The sequence below is a fragment of the Myodes glareolus genome, chromosome 9 (genome assembly GCF_982192425.1).
Source record: "Myodes glareolus chromosome 9, mMyoGla1.1, whole genome shotgun sequence".
NCBI lineage: Eukaryota > Metazoa > Chordata > Mammalia > Rodentia > Cricetidae > Myodes > Myodes glareolus.
In genome coordinates this window covers 45338219-45355161 of record NC_142034.1, presented here as the reverse complement: position 1 = coordinate 45355161, position 16943 = coordinate 45338219, and the positions used below count along the sequence as shown (strand labels likewise).

General features: G+C 44.6%; 1 protein-coding gene across 2 annotated transcripts in view; it reads left to right on the top strand.

The window, feature by feature from the left end:
* The first annotated feature begins 571 nt into the window (after positions 1 to 571).
* Phf12 (PHD finger protein 12) overlaps positions 572 to 16943 on the top strand; it is a 47938-nt gene continuing 31566 nt past the window's right edge. Inside the window, exons 1-2 of one of the 2 annotated variants that reach the window (XM_085695396.2) lie at positions 572 to 712; positions 1351 to 1532. In XM_085695396.2, coding sequence (XP_085551522.1) covers positions 647 to 712; positions 1351 to 1532 — 248 coding nt within the window. In that variant the 5' untranslated portion in view covers positions 572 to 646. Of the gene's footprint in view, positions 713 to 1215; positions 1533 to 16943 lie in introns of those variants that run through there. The other variant, XM_085695395.2, reaches the window with a different exon arrangement.

The window sequence follows — 16943 nt, the reverse complement described above, 5'->3', positions numbered from 1 at the left end:
TGCCAGCGCGGCTGCGCGCAGTGGGGTACCCCATCACCGCGGCTGCGCGGGAGCCAGGCCGCCGGCTGTCACTGCGGTTGCGCGCGGCGAGCGGCGATCCCGGGGCGCCTGCGCGGGTGGCTTTGCGGGCGCTCGCGGTAAGTTTGCGCCAAGTGCGCGGCAGCCGGGACGCAGACGGCGGCGGCGGCGAGAGGCGGAGCCCGGGGACCACCCTACATCATCCTCCCCAGAGTCACCTCACGTTCCACAACCTCACCTAACCTCTCACCCCCCCTCCGGTCCCCCAACCCCGGGATGGCAGCGCCCTCCAGCCTTCCCGGCCGGACCAGCGGTCGCCAGCGCCAGCTTTAGCCTGTGGGCCTAGGCCCCGCCGAGGCCTGACCCCCCGAAGCCGGGACCCACTGTGCAGCCAGCCGCCGGGCCGGGGCTGAGGGGTTGCTCCCCTCTCACGGCCCTTGGGGAGGACGCTGCCGTCCCAGGGACTGGGGGCCGGGGGGTGGGGGGGAGCCAGGGCGAGGAAGTCGGAACCTGTGTTGGGAAGAGAGAAGGGGGCCGGGGGTCAGGAGTGCCCCCTTCCCCCGCTTCCCCCCTCCCCCCGGGGCTGGGGGGGCCGGAGCAGAGAGCGCCCAGCCCGGGAGGTGGATGAATGTGGGAGAAAATGGAGACCAAGACGATCGTGTACGACTTGGACACGTCGGGGGGGCTGATGGAGGTAAGACTGGCCCTCATCCCCTTCCCCCAGTGCCGGGAGGGAACCTCCGCCCCACAAAGCCGGCCCTAAGCTCGAAGCGCCAGAGGGCCGGGGAAGGGGGGGGGGTTCTTCCTCACCCAGTCTCTCCCTCCCATCTTTGCAATTTGGGGGACTGAGTGCAGCTTCCGAGGACGTTTGCAGCAGTTTCACATACCCGCCGCCCTCGATTCGCTCTCCTGAGGCTTCAGCCCACTCCATTTCATTGCACCGGCAGGCCTCCCCACCCCCTTCTTGTCGGCCCCTTTGTGCTTCCCCCTGCACGTCCGGGTACCAAGCCTCGGGCCTCCGGAGCCGGGCTTTGGAGTCCCCCACTGTCCATACAAGGAAGTGGCGAGAAGGGAACCGCGCACCCTCTCCCCATCCCCCTACCCTGATCCTCCTCATTTGGAAGGAGCTTTTCTCGTTGTTGTGCTGCAGGAGCGCAGTTAGGGTGGGCTTCCCCTGGTTCCGGGGACCGAGAGGTTCTGGAAGCAGCCTGGATGGGAGGAAGAAGGACAAAAGGGGGAAGAGGGGTGGGTGACGGAGAAGCCGCGCCTCGGGGACTACGGGACGACCGAGAGCTCCGAATGTGCACACAAGCCGTTTGTATGTGTGTGCAGCAAATCCAAGCTCTGCTGGCTCCCCCCAAGACGGACGAGACAGAAAAACGGAGTCGGAAGCCGGAGAAAGAGTCCCGGAGAAGCGGCAGGGCCACCAACCACGACAGCTGCGATAGCTGCAAGGAAGGTGGGGATCTCTTGTGCTGCGACCACTGCCCAGCCGCCTTCCACCTCCAGTGCTGGTAAGGCCTGGGGACCCCTTTGGAGCACCTTGGCAGACCGTACTCGGTACATTCCTTCACCAGGCCTGCAGAAATAACGGGCGCTTGCAGCCGCTAGCTCCCTGCAGCCGCTGGGGCGAGCGCCTCTGCGATCCCGGCTTTTGCCGGGATCCGGCCGACTTGAGGGAAAGAGCAGCTGCATGACCCCGGGATGGGGGTTGGGAGGAGTGAGGTGATCCCCAACTGAGATTGGAAGTAGATAGGGAGCTTGGACTGATCGGGCCGAGTGCGGCCGACAGCGGCGGGGGAGGAAGGGGAGGAGCTCCAGGTCCAGTGCCGCTTGGCGGCCGCGCGCTCCCGCCGCCCTCTGGGCTCCTGCCTGCGCCTGAGCTCTCCTTGGGTTGGTGCGCGGAGCTCTAGGCCACCCAGTTCGCCCGGGTTCAGACCCAAGCGAGCGGGTGCCTGCGCCGGTGCAGGAAATCATGGAGGATGTCTCTCGAGTCCACTTCTTTGCCTCTCTGTTTACAATATGGCGACCTGCCTTTAAATTATATTTTTATTCTCAGCGCCATTTTGGCTGCATATATGATTTGCAAACGTCTCCGGGAGAACGGTGCGGGTAGCCTTTGAGCCCTTTCTGCAGCAGCTCCTCGAGGGCCAGGGCTGGGATCTCGCCGGCTTGATCCCTTTCTCTGCAGCTTGCCCCCTGTTGCCACTCCAGAGCTGCCTCCCTCCTCCCTCTTCGCTCCTCCCTCCCTGCTCTGCTGCCTCTTAGGAAATCGGGCCGAGTTAAACAATTAAAATTGCCCTTGGGCGCCGATTTCCCTTCTCTGCTCTGGATCAACGAGCCCTTCTCCACAAAATTCTTTGCTGCTGGGGCAGGATTGTGTTTGGTTGCTCCAGAAAGGCAGTTTTAAGAGCTGAGAGCTGGAAAGCTGTCCATTCTCTCACCTCAACTGAATGGGGGAGGGGGAGGGAATTGATCGCCGGGTGCTTGATCCTTCTCATCTTGGAACGATCTGGCAAAAATGATAGTTTTCACTATCTTCTGCCCCCAGACCACCTTTCTGCCCTGCACAAAAATCCCACATCTGTACTTTGAACCCAGGTAGCCTCTTGTTCTGTTCAGCAACAGTTGACTGAGGCTAGCTTCTGGGAGGAGGGGCTGTTCTGTTCCCACTTAGATTGGGAGGGAAGGGGTCCTGTTATTTTTCTTTTGGTTTGGGTTTTTTGGTTTTTGTGCTGCCCTTTATAACTGGTGTTGCCTATTTTTAAAATCCCTTGTTTAAAAGAAAAGTGTTTAAGGTCTCCACAGTTCCATCCACATTCCCTCTCTCGGTTTGTGGAATAATGCCTGCTGCATTTGTACTAATTGCAGGTTTTATTAGACAGTTGACTGATACTGGGCAAATTAAGACTGTGGTCAGAAGTTATGTGAGACATTCCCATTACTAATTCCAAGACACTTTTGCCTAGGAGGGCACCCCCATCTTGGCTTGTAATAGTCCAGGGACAAAGATTATTATCCTGGAGTAAGCTTTGTTACTGGTCTTTAAATTTTTATTATGAAGTGAGTAATGCCTGTGGGTTTTGTTTTTAGCCTTTATTTCCTCTAAAATGTATTCCACCTGGAGAAAATATCTGTGATCCAGTTTCTCTTGCTATTCCTTTTTATTTGGGATGGGTTAAGTTGGCCTCACTCTGTAGCCCTGCTTAGCCTTGAACTCACAACCATCTTCTTTGCTGTTCTTGAGCACAGGAGGGATTTGAACCTGAGTCTGTGTCGATTATGGTTTTTGTTGTACTTATCTGATGCATGACTAGGCCTGTGTTTTCAATTTCTTCTCTTTTTCTGTTTTTGTTTTTGTTTTTGTTTTTTTGAGACAGTCTTGCTGTGTATCCCTGTTTGGCTTGGCTTGACTTAGTACTTGTTATGTAGCCTAGGGTGATTTCCAACCTATGCCCATCATCCTGCCTCAGTTTCCTGAATGCTGGGATTACAGCTGTGCACCACCATATCCTGTTGCATTTTTTTAAGTGTGGGCTAATATTTTAATTATTACCTCTAGAGCGAGGTGGGTGTTAGCTGAGATTGGTGACTCCTGTTGAGTCAATATTTGATAAATTTTATATTGTCTTTTCAAAAATCTCATTTGTTTCATAATGTTGGAATAATTAAGAATCTGAAGCACCTTAAGAGCGTTTGCTTGACAATCATGAGGAACAGAGTTCAGATCCCAGCATCCGCACGGCAAACTGTTGGTCCTGCATATGCCATTAGCTCCAGTTTAGGGGTGGTGGTGGCAGAGTCAGGATTACTGATACTTAACTGGCTTCTAGCCTTGCTGGGAGCCAGGTTTGTCCCGGTCATAGCTTAACTGAGAAAACACCCAGAATTCTCAAAGGAATAGGCAGAGAATAATGGAGGGGGACACTCAGTGCCCTCTGACCTTTCCAAACTCAGGACCTTCACTCATACACATACATACATTACTTTTAGTTTTTAATAAATTACATTTATTGCCAGGATGTAGTGGCGCACACCTTTAATCCTTTGGAGGCAGAGGCAGGTGGATCTCTTCAAGACTTGCCCGTTCCAGGACAACTAAGGCTGTTGCACAAAGAAGCCCTATGTCAACTATCTATCTATCTATCTGTCTGTCTGTCTGTCTGTCTGTCTGTCTATCTATATTTGTGGGGGTGCCATGGAGCCCAGGTGGAAGTCAGTGCTCTCCACTGCTGTGCTTCCTAGGGACTGGACTCAGGATTTCAAGTACCATATGGGGCAACAAGTACCTTTACCTCTTGAGACATCTTACTGGCTCTTAAGTAAACCTTTAATTTAAAAAAAAGTTTTGAGACATGGAAAAAGTGTGCTATCTTTTTGCCCGCAGTTGGGCTTTTAAACTCTTAAAAGCTGAACTCAGTCTTTTAATAGATAAGAGTAAATCTTGTCAAGTTTTAACTGCAGTTTCAGCATTAGCTGGAAAGAGAAAGAGGGAGGGACAGTGGAACTCAGGCTTGCTCGGGCTATGCATTCCATTGACTGTTTCCCTTTCTTTCAGAGATCATGAATGAGAACTGGTGATCAGAGGTTTAAAGATGGTAGTGAATGAGTAGGATTTGTTTCACATCTTCAGTTTTCCCTTTGAAGGCGTCAGTACTGAGTGAATGTACCATTGACTTATCTGAGTTCTTCTGTAAGTCACAAAACATTCTAAGTATTAGAGAAAGAGGAGGAAACCATCTTTTAAATAGAATTCCCTGGGTGCTTTCATTTCATAAGTGAGGATTTCCTCACTTTTTTGTTTTTTTAAACCACATTCTCCAACAAAATTGAAATACTAAATCAGCCAGAGTTGTGAGGTCAAACAGTTAATATCAAGGTTTTGATTCCTGAGTGTGTTTTCAATAGTTTTCCTGTTTTTGCTTATTTGTTTGGGGGTGAGGTTAGGTAGAGCTGTATTTTCTCCTGTTTCCCCTTTCAACTGGCTGAAACTACATGACTTAAATAGTATAGTAATGATAGTGTCCCCTATGTACAGAGTATGTGAGAATGGGATTGGAATTTCATGAATGCTATGGATCATAATTTCAGTGCTGCTATCTTTTCTTCATTGAAAGTTCTATGAGACAATTGGGTAGGGGTTTGCTTGCCTGTAATTCCATCATTTTAAAGGATGAGGCTAGAGTATTGAGAATTCCAAGCCTGCCCGGGCTATATTATAGAAAGACCCTGTCTGAAAAGAAAAAAAAAAAACAAAAAAAGAAAAAGTTCTGTGAGACAAGTCCTTTGTAGGGCTGTTTTTTTGCCAGTATGCTTTATGGTAATCAGTGTATATTAAAATGCCCCCGAAGTGCTTTCTTTTGGTGGGATAGTGCTGGGTTGAACCTAGGTAGGGCCTGTTAACACTCCTGCCACAGCTTCCCAAGTAGCCAGGATTTTAAGCCTGAAATACCAAACCTAGACAGAAGTGATTCCTAGGCAGCCCTTATCTCTGGACTTAAGACATAGCACCAAACGGCAGGTTTTTCTGAGATAAATTGCCTGAGTCCTGAAGGAAAGGACTGCTCACAACTTGCGCTTGGGCCACCTTTTCTCTCGGGTTAAATTAATGGACTGTGGAAAGTCAATCCAGTTAAGTCTTTTCTGGGTTTTCTGTGACGATCCTCTGTGTTAGGAAATGAATTGTCCTGTGCTTGGTATTAATAAACTCAGCGTGATAGTAGGGTTACTGTGCCTATCCTAGAGAACTAGAAAGTTCTCAGTTGTCCCCTGGTGGTTCTGGCTTTGTCATCACAGTCGTGCTTAAGTTGAGCCTTCTGAAGTCTGATCTACATAGACAGATCCCTAAAAATCTGTTAAAGAAAGAATAACTGGGCTGGAGAGATGTCTCAGCAGATAAAAGCACTAGCTGCTCTTCCAGAGGACCCGAGTTCCAGTCAGGCACCCACAGGATGTCTCACCACCATTTATAACTCTAGTTCCAGGGGATCTGATGCCCTCTTCTGGCCTTTGTGGGTAGCAGGCACACAAGTAGACATACATGTAGATAAAACACCCATACACATAAAATAAATTTTTTAATTCTTTTTTTTTTTTTTTTTTTTGGTTTTTCAAGACAGGGTTTCTCTGTGTAGCCCTGGGCTCTGGCTGTCCTGGAACTCACTCTAGTTAGACTGACCTCAAACTCAGAGATCCACCTGCCTCTGCCTCTCCAGCACTGGGATTAAAGGTGTGCACTACTACTACCCAGTTTAATTTTATTCGTGGAAAAAAAAAACAGGCTGATGGGTAGAGCTGTAGTTGTTGGTATTGCATCTTTCGGCTTGAGTTGGGAAGGACTATTGTCACTGATGAGTGAGTACCACAGCAGCAGCAGTGAGGCCACGGGAAAGTGGGTGTTTTCCTCATGAAATAGTTCATGGAATTCTGCTCCAGGCAGACAGGGACCAAAATGGTCTGATTGAGAAGTGCATCCACTTCAGCAGATCTCAGCGTGGTCCCTTCCCGTCAGACAGATTTCTGTAACATTTGCCTCTGCGTGTTATATTTGGAATTGTTGGCTGGCTTTCCTCTCTCTGGTGTTGGCAGCAAGACTCAAAATGAGGTTTTCGAAGAATAAGAGTGAAAAGGTCTCTGTGCACAGGCAAAACTAAGCTCATTTGGAGTTTTGCATGTTTAATTTCCAGTGAGTCATAACAAAGGTTTCACACATACAATAGCATCTAGAAGTGTTCTGCCTTGAAAAAAACCTTTCCCTCTAAACTTTTAAGAATTTTCTAATTATTATGTGTTTGGCTCATTGTATGTACGGCTTATTTATTTATTTATTTATTAAGATTTATTTATTTATTATGTATACAGTGTTCAGCCTCCATGTATGCTTGCAGGCCATAAGAGGGCACCAGATCTCATTACAGATGGTTGTGAGCCACCATGTGGTTGCTGGGAAATGAACTCAGGACCTCCAGAAGAGCAGTCAGTGCTCTTAACCTCTGAGCCATCTCTCCAGCCCCCTTTATTTTAATCTTGTGAACTTGTTTTCGACATTAAAGTACTTAGAAACCTGGTCCTGAGAAACTGCAAGGGACAGTGTCGTTGATTCCTTTCCCTCACTCTGTCCCATGAACTAATATCATCCCACAATACAAATGGAGACTGTACTTTGTTTCCTGACTGCTCAGACCAGAATAATCACACAGAAACTGTGTTAATTACAACACTGCTTGGCAGGTGGCTCAGGCATATTTCTAGCTAGCTCTTACATCTTTACCCATTTCTATCAATCTCTGTATCTCCATGAGGCTCTGGCTTACCAGTAAGGTTCTGGCATCTTTCTCCTTTGGCTACCTTCTGCCTGACTTCACCTTTCTTCCCCCTGCATTCAGTTTAGTTTTCTCACCTACCTATATTCTGCTCTGCCATAGGCCAAAGCAGCTTCTTTATTAACCAGTAGTAATACAACATATTCATAGCATACTGAGGGTAATCCCACATCATCACAATACACAAGTACCTAAGTTTATGTTTTTTGTTTATTTTATTTACTTATTTGTCTTTATGTGATGAATTGGGATCTAGCTGTGTTTATAAAACAGTTGACTTGAAAACAGAAAGTCCAACATGAGCTCAGATTCATAATGTTTGCTTTCTGACAGTGTAGGGCTTGGCTGTTAATCTTAGGAGATGAGTGGTTAGTACAAAGATAAAGGATACTCATTGTTTAATAATACTAGAATAGGAACTGGAGAGGTGGCTCAGTGGTAAAGAGCACTGACTGCTCTTCCAAATGACCTGGGTTTGGTTCCCAGCACCTACATGGCAGCTCACAACTGTCTGGAACTCCAATTCCAGGGGACCTGACACCCATGGCAAAACGCCAATGCACATTAAAAAGAAATAGAATAGGGTGTGGGGGGAGGGGAGATGGCTCAGCCCAGCAGTTTAAACATTTGCTGTGCTAGCAAGAGGACTGAAGTTTTGACTCCCAAGCTCACATAAATGCCAGGTGTGTGTGGCAGACTACCTGAAAGTCCAGCCTAGGAAAGCCAGACATGAGATCCCTTTCAAGCTGGCTAGCAAGACTAGTCATATCGGTGAGCTCTGGATTTGATGGTAGACCCTGCCTCAAAGAATAAGGTGGAAGAAAAATGAAGGAAGATTCCCAACATCAACCTCCGGTTTCCACATGCACACTCATCTGCACACACACAAAATTAGAATAAGGCAGAGGCAGGAAAATCATTCCAAGTTTAAGGTTAGCCTGATTTTACACAGTGAGTTCTAGGCCAGCCAGGGATGCATAGTGAGGCCCTGTACCAAAGGGAGTTAGGGGTGGGGTAAAGATTAAGAACACTGGCTCTTCTGGAGGATCTGGATCCAATTCATAGCTCCCTCATAGCATCTCACAACAGTATGTAACTCCAGGGACTACAGTACCCTTTTCTGGCTTTTGGCATCAAGTGTGCATGTGGTACCCAAGCACATTAAGTTTTTTTTTAAATTAAAAACAAATAAGGTATAATTTAAAAAATAATTTTGGTATATTTGTGACCCAAATGGTTTGAGTTTAAAAAGGAAATAGCAGATATATTAAAAGGAGAAGAGTTTTCTGTGAAATGACGGATTTGTTGTTTCTGGTGCAGCGATCCATAGGGCCTTTCACTGCTAGTCAGGCGCTTCATCACCCAACTATATCCCCAGCCCAGGTGGTTGAGACTAGGCTACACTGTGTAGCTGATGCTGGCTAAGAACTCAAGTTCCTCCTGTAGTGAGATCATAGTAGATTCTGGACACCTGGCTCGATGGCAGTTTTTGTACAGTTTACTTTACTTAGTGGCACTGGTGTAAATTGTTTTGTAAATTTGGGACCTATTCTGAAATGACCATACTCAATGGAAGGTGAGCTGCAGTTATAACCTCAGCAATCTTCTGTCAGTCTCCTGCTGTTCCCAAAGGGTTTCACAGTACTTTATACATGCACACCACCAACATGCAGGATAGCTTCTGGCCTTTGTAACTAACTTGTGTATTTTTTTTTCAGTCATAAATATTTGAAAGATGTGTTTAGATCTATCTTATCTTTAAATCTGGAGATGAGGTTCATATGATATATTATGAATTCTCAGTCATATTATATATTATAAATTCTCAGTCAAGTGTGCCTCCAAGAGTGTTGGGTTTCGTTTTTAAGACTTTTCAAGGGTCCAGTGGTGCACGCCTTTAATCCCAGCACTAGGGAGGTAGAGGCAGACAGATCTCTGAGTTTGAGGGCTACACAGAGAAACCCTGTCTTTAAAACTCTTCAAAAAAGCAAAACAAAACAAAAAACTTTTCAAGAACTTGATGAATTGTCTAGTTAGAACTGAAAGGAGAGTCAGATAGTCAGTGCTGCTGGTCTTGATACCTAGAATTCTGTCTAGCTCTGGGACAGTGGAAGTGCTGAGACAACCAGCTTAAAGCCAACCTGGGCTACAAAGGTAGACGTGCCACTACTGTGTGTTGGATGAGCCTCACCTCTTCATTTATTCATTTATTTATTTATGTCTATCTATTTATTTATTCACTTATTTTTTAGGGCAGGGTTTCTCAATGTGTGGCTCTGTATTGTCTTGGAACTCCCTTTGTAGACCAGACTGGCCTCAAACTCACAAGAAGTCTGCCCATCTCTGCCTCCTGAGTGCTGGGGTTAAAGACGTGTGCCACCATCCTTTTCTTTTTTGTTTTGTTTGGTTTTTTTGTTTTTGTTTTTCGAGACAGAATTTCTCTCTGAAGCTTTGGAGCATATCCTGGAACTAGCTCTTGTAGACCAGGTTAGCCTCGAACTCACAGAGATCTGCATGCCTCTGCCTCGTGAGTACTGGGATTAAAGGCGTGCATCACCACACCTGGCTGCCACCATCCATATTTAATTAAAATTTTTTTTTTCAAAAACATTTTTGGCATTACTGGGAATCAAACCCAAGACCTTATACACTACTCCTGAGCTACATCCCAGTTGTTTGTTGTTATTGTTTATTGAATTGTAAGAGATCCAGATACAAGTCCCTTGTCACATGTATGATTTGTAGATATTCTATTATCCTGTTGGGTATCTTTTTACTTCCCTTAACTCTTTTCTTGGGGGTGGGGTGTGTGTGTGTGTGTGTGTGTGTGTGTATTTGAACAGGGAGATAGGGCTATTACTCTCAGCTGAATAAGGGGGTGGGGCTACTACATATAGCTATCAAGAAGGCAGGGCATTATATACAGCTGAACAAGGAGGCAGGTTCAACTAATCTAAGCAGGAACAGTCTTCTGAATGTAAATATCCAGGGGTGGGCTGCACACACTATCAACATTTGCACTTGGACCAGAGGCAAGTTTTACCATCCTGTTGAGTTTTGACCTGGGAAGATTTTTGTCATCCCTGTGCCTGAAGCATTGGAGTCCTTAATATGGCTGTGCACACATTCACTTAGAATTTCACTCCCACATTTGAGTTCTATCCCTGTAGTCCACATGTGAGGGTAAAGAACCAATTTTAACTTTTGGGTTTTTTGAGACAGGGTTTCTCTATATAGCCCTGGCCATCCTGGAACTCACTCTGTAGACTAGGCTGGCCTTGAACTCAGAAATTAGCCTGCTGGGATTAAAGGCATGCCACCACCATGCCCAGCTCAGAGAACAAATTTGTATAGGTTGCCTTCTGATCTCCATGTACATGCCCACACAAATATATATACATACAGCAAATAAGAGTGTGTGTTTTATTATTACATCTCAGTGAAGAGAACCTTACTCTGTGATTTGATTTAATACTGTTTCAACATTTCTGGGTGACTCCTAACCAATAAAAAATCTAAAGCTAGGAGTTACATTTGGAGAAATATTTGGGGATGTGGTTCAGTTGGTAGACTGCTTGGCTAGCTGACATCCAAGAAGTTCCCAGCACTTACATGCACTACATAAAAACAGGTATAGTTGTACATACCTATGATTCCGGTGCTCAAGCAGGAAGATCAGGAGTTGAAGCTAACCTTAGATAGATACATGAAACTTAAAAAAAAAAAAAAAAGCAAAGTCATTTGCCTCCCAGCTTGAGGACCTGTATTTGGTCCCCAGGATTGTGTGTTGAAACGAGAGAGCCAGCTCTTGCTATGTTTGCTTTTGACACGCAGGAAACAGCATAGAAAAACAACAAAAACCCACTACCTGACTACCTGCTTTTAGGTATATGAGTACTTCTCTTGGAGTTTAAAGGTTTTTTTTTAAATATTTATTTATATATTATGTACATTGGTGTTTTGCCATGGGTGTTAGGTCCCCTGAAACTGGAGTTATAGATAGTTGTGAACTGCCATGTGGGTGCTAGGAATTGAACCCAGGTCCTCTGGAAGAGCAGTCAGTGCTCTTAACCACTGAGTCATCTCTCCAGCCCCGGAGTTTAAGTTTTAAAAGGTTTTCTTGTTTTGTTTTTGTGTGTGATTGTCTGATTGCACTGATTGTACGTCTGTAACCATGTGTGTGCAGTACCCATGGAGGCTAGAAGAAGGCACTTAATCCCTTGGGACTGTTACAGACCATCATCAGCTGCCCATGTGGCTGTTGTGAATTGAACCCAGGTCCTCTTTAGGATTTATTATTATTTTATAATTCATGTATATATATGTGTGTGTGTATATGAGTGCATGTCAGGTCTATATGGGTGCCCATGGAGGCCAAAAGAAGGCATCAGATCTCCTGCAAGTGAAGTTATAGGTGACTGAGCCACCTTACTGGGGTGCTGGGAACCAAATTAATCTGGAAGAGCAGTAGGTAGGCTTAACAACCTCTGAGTCATCTCTTCAATTCCCCAAAAGGAAGGGTTCTTTTTTTTTTCCTTTTTTGTGACTTTTAATTATTTATTTTACTTTTATGTATGTATGACTGTTTTTCCTGCGTGTGTGTCTATGTACCTTGTGTGTGGAACCCACAGAGACCAGGAGAGGGTGACAGATCCTCCAGTCCTGGAGTTACAGAGAGTGGTAAACTACCATGTAGGTACTAGGAATTAAACTCGGGGCTTTTGGAAGATCAATCTGTGTTCTCAACCATTAAGCATCTCTCCAACCCCAAGAATGAAATTTTTAATCATCTTAACTTGATTGGTAAGAGCATAGGGTAGAAATAGCTCCATGTCGTTATGCTTTTTGAACTGGTTAACCGGATGAATCATTGCGCCCTCCAGCATACTCCCTTGTCTCTACGTATCTTTATGTAAACTTAAGTAGTAATAGTAGGGCCAGGTGTGGTAGTAGTCCCTTGTAATCTCAGCACTTGGGTGGCAGAGACAGGAGTATCAGATCAGGTCAGGTCCTTGTCCTAAAAAAACATAAAGACAAACAAAAGGATAGTAAACAAGGAATCAGAATGCAGAGAATATTTGCCTGAAGGTTTTATGTAGCTCATAGAATCAGGAGAACTTTTTTTTACCTTTGACTTACGTGCAGGTATAGTTTTAAGAGAAATGAGTTACATTTGTTTCTATTGTGACAAAATAGAAAACAGAGGGCACTAATTGTGTGCTTTTGGTTATGGGTAAAAGTGGTAATCCATCTCTGAATTTGTCTTTAATCTCCGGTGCACACACACTTCCTTGGGTGTGTGGTTAAATGGACCACTCAGTGCGACATTCTCCTTAGGCTTCTAGTGACTCTTACAGTAATTAGTACAAGCGTCTTAAAACCAGTATCGGGTTTTTACTTTATTTGTTTAATTAGGGTCAGGGGAAGGGTGCTTTTATCTCCTGTATGGAAGTCAGGATACAGCTTGCGGGAGTCATGTAGGGATCAAACTCAGGTCATCAGGCTTAATGGCCTTTTGCCTACTTAGCTACCTCTCCAGCCCTTGTAGTCTTGCTTTAAGATGCCAGAATTCCAAATCAACAGAATGGAAGACAGATTAAAATCAATTATCTCTCCTATCTCATTTTTCAACTTTTCTCCCCCACCCCTACCCTCCGTACCACTTTGACGTAAGGGCCCCAGGAAGTACAACATGATGATCGGCATTGGCATTCACACAGGTGACCTTAATAAGAGCACCTCTACATAATGCTAGCCTCTCAAGAAACACGGACAGGAGTACAGCTGTCCCCTTGCCAGTTTCCTGAAAGAGGAGGACATTGTATTCAGTACAAGTCCTAGATGGGATTTCAGAAAGGCACTTTGGTGTTCCTGATTTGTCACCATGCCCGGGACACATGCACAGCTCACTTGTTGACTACTTTTCGCGTGACTTGCAGGCAGTTAAGAAGAATGAGATGGTGACTGTTTCTCCTGCCTTCTATTTCCGGCTATCAGAATCATCATCCTTTGAAGCCTAGGGTTATTTCTAAATCTAGGTCTCAGCAAACGAAAACAAAGATGAGGTTTTAACACATCTCTGTGATAGGAAAAGTTGAGAATGAGATGTTTATTGATTTTAATCCTCTGGAGAAGGAACAAAATTCACTACTACATAGAACAGTTGTTAAATTCACAATAAGCAAATTCCAAGTACATCTCACAAACTGTTGTGCTTTCCCAAGTAATGACAAACTTTATCCGCTCCTTCAGCATTCTCTTTCCATTTGCTGTTGTACTGAATGAACACTGCGTCTCTCCCATATAGTTTCACGTGAGAGGCATGCAAAATAACACTGGGTAGGGAGCAGAAATGCTACATGGGCTATTCTGTGAGGGTCAGGGCTGCTCCTTTCCTCCAGTAACATTTGCTTTCCTATATATTACTCACTTTGCTATTTAATTTTTTCCTTTTTCTGAAAAAAATTATATGGATATGGGATATCTTCCAAAAATGTTTCCTAGTTTTGACAGACCAAAACACCAGTGCAGTACCAGCAAGTTGGGGAGTGCCAAAACCTAACACTAGTCTCGCTGGTCTGCTCTGTGTGGGGCTCCTTCTGAAACCAGCAAGCATGAACAAGAGGTGTCTCTATGGACTGGAATATTTATCTTTGTTTGTTTGTTTGTTTGTTTATATCACAGCCCAGAAACCTCACTACCAATTCCAGGCCAGGCAGGAGAACCTCTCAAAGTTACTAATGAGCTTGAGTTCCAAGTAGAATACAGATTGTAGCAACACCAGCACACCTGAGTTAGAGGTTTTCACTCAGTTCTGACCTATACAAAGATGTTGGATTTTAATTTTTCTCCTGTCTTTGTTCAGAGCAAAGGAGCTAATAAAATACTGAGAACTTGGAGTGAGTTGGCCCTGCATTAGAAGTCAAGTAACAGGGACCTACCATGGACTTTTTTTGCAGGTGGGTTAGGGGGTGGCGCTTGATACAGGATTTCTCTGTGTAGCCTTTGCTGTCCTGGACCTCACTCTATAGACCAGGCTGGCCACAAACTCACAGAGATTCACCTGCCTCTACTTCCTGAGTGCTGGGATTAAAGGTGTGGGCTACCACTACCTAACCCACTGTGGGCTTCTATCATAAGCTTTTTTTAAGTCACTTCACCGAGCCATCAGCTAGAGTTCTACTGTTTCCCTTTTGGAAAGGTAAGGATTAGCGTAAAACTTTATGGTGAACTTTTTCAATAGAAAATAATCAGTACTAGTTTATGAAAATTTTATTCCATTAACCTCACTGAATATATCTGGAATAGGTTGGTTGCATATTCTCTCCTTTAATTTTGCTCGCCATCTTTTTTGAAAGAGCTTCCCCTTAATGGTTTTTGGGAGAATTCTGTCACTGACTTAAGCTGTTTGACATTTGCTTTACTCTGTCGTTTGTGATTACTTAATCCTTCCTCTGTGGTCCTCCTGGTTTTGCCTAGCATAGCCATTTGTTACGTAGCGAATAAACAGACCTGGCTAATCTGTTAATATCAGACCTCACTGCAGGCTGTGGTTTTGGTGTTGAAATGGGCTGTATATTAGCAAAGTATATGCAGTTAACATAAATAACTCAAATTTAGGGCTTACATGCTTGTTGAATTACTTAAATTTGTATATGCACAGATATCCCAAAAGTGGGCCAAAGGAGAAAAAATATGGTTCTCTATCTCTGAGAGGTGTGTTCAACTTCTAAATAGGTCACTAGAGGTGTAACTGGAAGGGTTTGGAAACCTGAGTCAGCATTTAGCAGTGGCATCAAACCACAAGAGCACAGCCTGGTCGAGATTACTTCAGTCCTAAAGGATGGGGAGCTTTGAGGTTTATGAGGAGAATTGGGGGGTAGGGAGCAAGCCTGATGCTGTAGGGCCCAAATAATAGTCTCCCTCCTCTGTCAGAGGGTGGCAAATGAGGCAGGAGTCTCTTTTATATTAAGTAAAAACTTGCTGCCTAAATTAAGTTCAATTTTTTTATTACAGTGTGTGTGCGCATGTATGCGCATGCACACATGTCAAGGCAGGAGGATTGGGGCCTTGGGGCCAGCCTGGACTATATGTTTCATGAGACCTTGTCTTTAAAAAAAAAAGAGCCAGAAAAAGATATTGTTAGTATTTTTAGCTTTGTAGGCCTTAATAGAATTTTATATCCAGTATTGATAACTGGCCCAGATTGCTGAGTTGTTTCTGTAATGTGAGATTGGTCTGGCTGTTACGTTTTCCTTGGTCGTCCTCTAAAATTTGGTGACAGAAGCTAAATGTGATGGCTCACTTCTGAAATCCAATCACTTAGGAAGCTGAGGTGAGAGAATCATCACAAGTTCAAGGCCAACCTTTCTCACACAAACAACAAAAATTTTGGTATCAGAACAGTACTTTGCATACTTCTGAGACTCTTACAAAATATATAGTTGTTCTTCCTGACGTTTAAATATTCTTCAGGAGTATTAAAAAATGACAGTTGCCAGATAGAGTGGTGCACGCCTTTAATACCAGCACTTGGGAGGCAGAGGCAGGCGGATCTCTGTGAGTTCGAGGCCAGTCTGATCTACAGAGTGAGTTTCAGGAAAGCCAGGGCCCTGTCTTTAAAAAAAAGAAGAAGAAAAATTACTGTTGAGGTTAGAACGTTGACCCTTTCCCAAAGATAGATAGGCTGTAGTGTCAACCAGGAGGTGAAAGAGTAAAGCCAACCCATCTATTACAAATACATAAAAATTTCGAGAACAGGGATGGAGAGATGGCTCAGAGGTTAAGAACACTGGCTATTCTTCCAGAGGTCCTGAGTTCAATTCCCAGCGACCACATGGTGGCTCACAACCATCTGTAATGAGATCTTGCACCCTCTTCTGGCCTGCAGGCATACATACAGACAGAACACTATATACATAGTAAATAAATAAAGCTTTTTAAAAAATTTTAAAAATTAAAATTTTTTTTTTCGAGAACAGCCAGGTGATAGATCAAGTATGTGACATTGGGCCCATCTTGTAACAGAGATAGCAGAGGCAAACACTGGCAGAACTCTAGTGTTTTCCCTGCCTCCTCTCTTCCTGTACTGTTGCAATGCTTTTCTCCAGGTGCCCTTTTCTAGGAGGATGCCACAGCCAGTTCTACATAGAAGGCAAGAAAACTTGGGGCACAGTCAGTTTGAAAGGATGTGTGCCTGTGGAGGTGATGCAACCAGCTAAGTTTCTCAATGGGGCGTTTGTAGTTGCCTGGCACCTCGTTGGCTTCCTTGTTAACACTGTTGCTCAGGCTTTGCATGTACTTTTATGTATTTCGTGATATTGACTATTTGAGTGAGTGGTTAGGCTAGTAAAGAATCACTCAGGCACTTTTCTCTCAATATTCTTCCATGTGGCCATTTTCTTCACCTTCGAGAGGTAGGTCATACTTTAAAATATAGTCTGTGTCACACAGGTGTCCAGAGGGAGCTTGCTGGGTTTTCTGACACTTAAATTTCATTCTGTTAAAGTATATGTTATATTTGGATATGTTGATAAAATTTTTTTAATGTTTTTAAATTAGTACACTCCTGAAGAAAAGAATATCATGAGTTCAAGAACAGCC